We start from the raw sequence: 5,946 nt of genomic DNA, 5'->3' as shown, positions 1-5,946 counted from the left end.
AAAAAAAAAAAAAGTTGTTTTAGATTTCTTTATTTTGTGTGTGTTTATGTTTTGCCTGTACATATGTATACCATGTGCACACTTGCAGCCTGCAGATGTCATAAGAGGGCATGAAATCCCCTGGAAGTGGAGTTAAAGATGGCTGTGAGCTCCCACGTGGGTACTGGGAACCAAAACTGCGTTTTCTGGAAGTGGAGTCAGTGCTTTTACAGATGAGCTGTCTCTCCAGTCCCTCAACGTTTGTTTGTTTCTTTGTTTCTTTGTTTGTTTGTTTGTTTCAAATGCCTGGTGACTATTCCTGGAAGAGGACTGTCTGTGCGCAGGTCTGGCTGACCCAGGGTAGTGTGAGGACCTGAGCTCCATGGTGCCGCCTACCTCACTCACTCTCAGAAGATTGCCCCCGGCCACTGAAGCTTTATGCTTCAGAATTGGATTTCATTGCTGATGGTCAATAAGTTATTTGAAGCACTATTCATTGGTTTTGTTTTTGGTTTTTTTTGTCATATGTATATATTTGTTTGGGGTGTGTGTGCATATACTGTGGGCAATGTGTATTTATTTGTTTGGGGCATGTGTGCATATACTGTGGGCCATGTGTATGTATTTGTTTGGTGTGTGTTCATATACTGTGGGTCTTGTATATGTATTTGTTTGGGGTGTGTGCACATGCTATGGGCCATGTGTGGAAGTGGAAGACAACTGGAGATAGTCAGTTCTCTCCTTGCCCTATGTTGGATCTAGGAATCGAACTCAGGTCTTCAAGCTTAGAGGACAACGTCAATAACCCACTGAGAGATGCATCGTCCCAGCCTCCACCGGGGTTAAATAAAAGCCAACAGCCTGATAAATAGCGGAACAGGCAACATGTCTGCCACTTTCCACAAAATAAAATAAAATAAAATAAAATAAAATAAAATAAAAGGGAGTGGCAGCCAGGTTGTGGTAACAAATGCCTTTAATCCCAACATTTGGGTGACAGAGACAGGTGGATCTCTGTGTTCAAGCTCCAGGACATCGAGAACTGCACAGAGAACCTATCTTGAAAAGAAGGGGGGTGGGGGTGGAGGCTGGACTTCACCCACAAGATTTAAAAAAGAAAGTTTGTTTTTGCACTGAACTTTTCCAGGTATCTACGCTGGGGAAATGCAATACACCACTGTGCCATACCAGCACGGTCGAACTGACTTCTTTCCTGTCCCCAAGCCCCACTGAAAGGACAATGGAGGAATACATACCCACTGCACCTGAGCTGTGTCCTTCATTGCCTCGGTGAAAGCCACAGCAAACCTGGTCCATGGATAGAGATAACAGTCAGTTAGGCTGGAATACAATTACCCAACATGCTCAAACCCTCTTGTTCCTTTTGAATCATGCAGTGGGGGCTGGTGAGATGACTCAGCCGTTCAGAGCACTGACTGTTCCTCCGAAGGTCCTGAGTTCAACTCCCAGCAACCACATGGTGGCTCACAACCATCTGTAATGAGATCTGACGCCCTCTTCTGGAGTGTCTGGAGACAGCTACAGTGTACTTACATATAATAAATAAATAAATCTTTAAAAAAAAATTGAATCATGCAGGGGAAGCAGAAATTAAAACTCAAAGGCCAGGCTGGGGAGATGGCTCAATAGTTAAAGAACATTTACTGTTCTTCCAGAGGGCTGAGATTCAGTTCCCAGCACCCACGTGGGGTGGCTCACAAGTACCTGTCACTCTAACTCTGGCGGATCTGATATCATCTTTGACCCTTGTATGCATGTGGCATGCACACTAACATACATTTACTGGTTTTTGTTTTTTGGTTTTTTTTTTTTGTTTTGTTTTGTTTTTGCTTGTTTCTTCTTTGGGGGTTTTGTTTAATTGTTTGGTTTTTGTTTGTTGAAACATGGTTTCTCTGTGTATCCTTGACTGTCCTGGACTTCGCTTTGTAGACCAGGCCCTTGAACTCAGAGATCTACCTGCTTCTGCCTCCCAAGTGCTGGAATTGAAGGCGTGCGCCACCACCACTCAGCTACACTTACATTTTTAGGAAATAAAAAGTCAGAAAACAAAATTCAGTAGGTGCCATAGTTAATCCCTAATGCAAAGAACACTCCAGGGCAAGAGGTATAGGATACAGGAGCTTGACGTGAGAATCTGTGTGTGTGTTACAGCATCTGCCCTGGATAATGAAAATACATACATATTAAAACCATGTGGTACGGGGCTGGAGAGATGGCTCAACGGTTAAGAGCACTGACTGTTCTTCCAAAGGTCCTGAGTTCAATTCCCAGCAACCACATGGTGGCTCACAACCATCTGTCATGGGATCTGATGCCCTCTTCTGGTGTGTCTGAAGACAGCAACAGTTTTTTTTTTTTTAAAAAAAGCATGTGGTACACAGACAGACACTCAGGCGTATACGTGACATAAATTAAAAGAGAAATAGCAGAGTCAGCAAGTCCTAAGGGGCTCCGGTGCTAAGAAAATGGCGAGCCTCTATCTTAAGATCATGTTTGTCAGTCAAGCAGAGACGGCTCAGCAGGAAGACTTTCTGCCGAGCACCACCACCTAAGTTTGATCTCCTAGAATTCACATGGTGGATGGACAGAACCAGCTCTCTCTCTCCTCGAGAGCTGTGGTAGCATGTTCACACATGCCTGCTGAATTAATAAAGGTATTTTAGGAAGATTGCCTTTGCCACAAAAGGAGCATATCCGGTACATTTTAGTAGAACGGTACGTACACAACATCTCTGGCACAGGAATCATATAAAGTTGTTCTTTTTAAAAAATCAAGCCCGTTGGGAAATGGGATAAGCAAAGTCCACAGTTCTGTGATCATGGCACCTGACAGTAGCTTTACGGATTAGCCATACATACATACATACATACGATTACACACGTGTAATTCTGTGACAATCACAGAATTGGATATTCACATCAATCTCTGTAAATATCATGGCTGATTTCAGTCACCATCTTGACAGGAGCCAGAACCATCTAAGAGGCAAATCTCTGGACATCTCTAAGACAAATCTGGGGGGACTCGGGGGGGGGGAGTTTCTAGATCAATAGAACGGAGTTGGGAAAGCCCACCCTATGAGCAGCACCATGCTAAGGACTGGAACTGTGGGCTGAGTAATAGGGGAGTAAGCTGAGCACCAGCATCTGTCTCTCTGCTCCCTGACTTGGGGATGCTGCATAACCAGCTGCCTCCCCGTGATGGACTGTGATGGACTGTACCTTCAAATTTCAAGCCACAATATAGTCCATTGTTGTTGTTGTTGCTGCTGCTGCTGTTGTTGTTATTGTGGCTGTTGTTTTAAGACTGGGTTTCTCTGTGTAACCCTGGATGGCCTAAAACTCACTATGTAGACCAGGCTGGCATTGAGCTTAAGAGATGCTCGAAAGGTGCTGGGATGAAAGGTAAGCACCACCCCCCTGGATCCATCCATCCATCCTTCCTTCCTTCCTTCCTTCCTTCCTTCCTTCCTTCCTTCCTTCCTTAAGTTGCTTTTTTCGAGCATTTTGTCACAGCAGTGAGAAAGGTGACTGACAGATACTGTCGTGACCCACTTTGTGTCAATTTGACACAAGCTAGAAGTCATCACAGAGGAAGGAGTCTCAGTTGAGAAAATGCCTCCATGAGATCCGATGTAGACGGGCATGTAGGGCATTTTCTTAGTTAGTGACTGATGGGGGAGGGTCTGGCTCATTATGGATGGGTCATTCCTCAGCTGGTGGTCCTGTGTTCTGTAAGAAAGCAAGTCAAGGGGAGCAAGCCAGTAAGCAGCATCCTTCCATGGCCTCTGCATCAGCTCTTACCCTCTGTGAGTTCCAACCTGACTTCTTTTGATGATGCACTGTGATGTGGAAGGCATAAGCCACACAAACCCTTTCCTCCCCTGACTTGCTTTGGTCATGGTATTTACCATCACAGCGATAACAACCTTAACTAAAACAAATCGGATATGAATGGCACTGAGTAACAACCATTCAAGGTAGAGAATACACAGCTGAGACTTGCAATACACACGGACACCTCCCCAAAGCGCAAAGATTAAGACTGTATTAGACATGAAGAGAAGGGGAAAAGTGAAGGAGAGGCTGGGATCAGACTCCAACACACTCAACACAGCACAAAGTCAGCAAAGGGGTTAAATACATGGGAAAGGACTACGCCCTCCAAGACAAAGATAGTGGCTAAGCTGGAGAGATAGTTTAGTGGTTCAGAGCACTGGCTGCTCTTCCAGAGGACCTGGGTTCAATTCCCAGCACCCACATGGCTCAAAACCATCTGTAACTCCAGCTCCATTTGATATGATGCCCTCTTCTTGCCTCCAAGAACATTGCACACACATGGTACACAGACACACACGCAGGAGAATACCCATACACGGGAAATAAAAATAAAGAGACGGTGTTTTTAAAATAAAGAATAACAAGGGATATTATCTTTTAAAAATGGACCTGGAAACAAAATGATACCAATTTTCAGATACATATTTAATTTTGATACTTATAATTACTAAGGACTTATTAGATCATAAGTCTTAGAAGCTGAAAGTCTAATCCAAAATTAAGATGTAATTCTATAACTGTACAGGATAAAAGTTTGAAAATCCTGAAAAAAAAAATTTACACAGCCCCCCCATAGGAAAAAAATAACACCAATTTAAAGGTGTTTGATTAAAAATGGGCTGGAGAAATGGCTCAGCGGTAAGAGCGTTGACTGCTCTTCTGAAGGTCCTGAGTTCAAATCCCAGCAACCACATGATGGCTCACAACCATCCGTAATGAGATCTGATGCCCTCTTCTGGTGTGTCTGAAGACAGCTACAGTGTACTTACATATAATAAATAAAGTTTAAAAAAAAATGAAATGCACATTATAAAACCAGACAAACTCAATAACCTCATTTATGGAAACATGAGCCGCACAACATCAGACAACAAATTCATGATTCATGCGTCTCTCTTGCCTACTGGCCTCAATCAATAACACCCCTCCCAAATAAAAAAAATCAATATTTGCTTTAAGAACGATGCAATAAACAGCCCTAATGATAATACTGTAAGATGGATTTGTCCAATAATGTTTTCAGTAAACGGAATTACTTTTCTTCCATAGGACAGTGTAGCACGGACCATGTAAATGGAAAGGCGATATGTCTTCAGGATGTGCAAACAGTAGTAAGGCATTTGTACTAATAGACCACCTTTTTAAAAAATGATGTGTGTGTGTGTGTTTGCGAGATGTGAGTGCAGTGCTTATGGAGGCCAGAAGAGGGCGCATTCCCTCTAGTGCTGGAGTTGTAGTTCACTTATACCAGGAGCTACTTTTGATGTGGATACAGGGAAGGGAACTCTGGTCCTCTGCAGAAACAGCAAGTGACCTTTTCATTGTCATTGTATTTGTTTTTGTTTTTTAAAGATATATTCATTTTGATTTTTTGGTATGAGTGTTTTTCCTGTGTGTGTGTGTGTGTGTGCGTGCACGCGTGTACCACACACACAAAGTGCCCGTGCAATTCAAGAAGGGCTGGCTACAGCTAGTCTCTGGAACAGGGCTTCCCATGCTATCCTCACAGAACTAATGGATGTATCATCACAGAGAAGCACCAAGCGCAGCCAACAGAGCCATGCTCTTGGAGGTTCTCTGGTCCTGGATGGCTGGGAGTAAGGTATAAACGGAGGACTAAGCCAGGGTACTGACACCTCTCTGGTGACTGTCTCTCAAATGGTTTATGGAACTCACAAAGGAACACAGACAGGAGCCATCCTGAATAGTGAATAGCCATACAGAAGAATAGTTACAACGATGGCCCTTGGGCCTGCATTGCTCTTAAATTAGCGACTCTAGCCGGGCAGTGGTGGTGCACGCCTTTAATCCCAGCACTTGGGAGGCAGAGGCAGGTGGATTTCTGAGTTCGAGGCCAGGCTGGTCTACAGAGTGAGTTCCAGGACA

At 43.8% G+C, this 5,946-nt stretch overlaps 1 protein-coding gene across 4 annotated transcripts in view; it reads right to left on the bottom strand.

Moving 5' to 3' along the window:
- Positions 1 to 5,946, bottom strand: part of Glt1d1 (glycosyltransferase 1 domain containing 1) — a 92,005-nt gene that overhangs the window by 51,889 nt on the left and 34,170 nt on the right. For all 4 annotated transcript variants that reach the window (XM_021163965.2, XM_021163967.2, XM_021163963.2 and 1 more), the window contains one exon: positions 1,236 to 1,287. In XM_021163965.2, the coding sequence (XP_021019624.1) occupies positions 1,236 to 1,287 (52 nt within the window). The remainder of the gene's footprint in view (positions 1 to 1,235; positions 1,288 to 5,946) is intronic.

This window comes from Mus caroli, chromosome 5 (assembly GCF_900094665.2).
Source record: "Mus caroli chromosome 5, CAROLI_EIJ_v1.1, whole genome shotgun sequence".
Lineage (NCBI taxonomy): Eukaryota > Metazoa > Chordata > Mammalia > Rodentia > Muridae > Mus > Mus caroli.
Note: the sequence above shows the minus strand (reverse complement) of the source record. Positions and strands in the feature narration are given on the sequence as shown.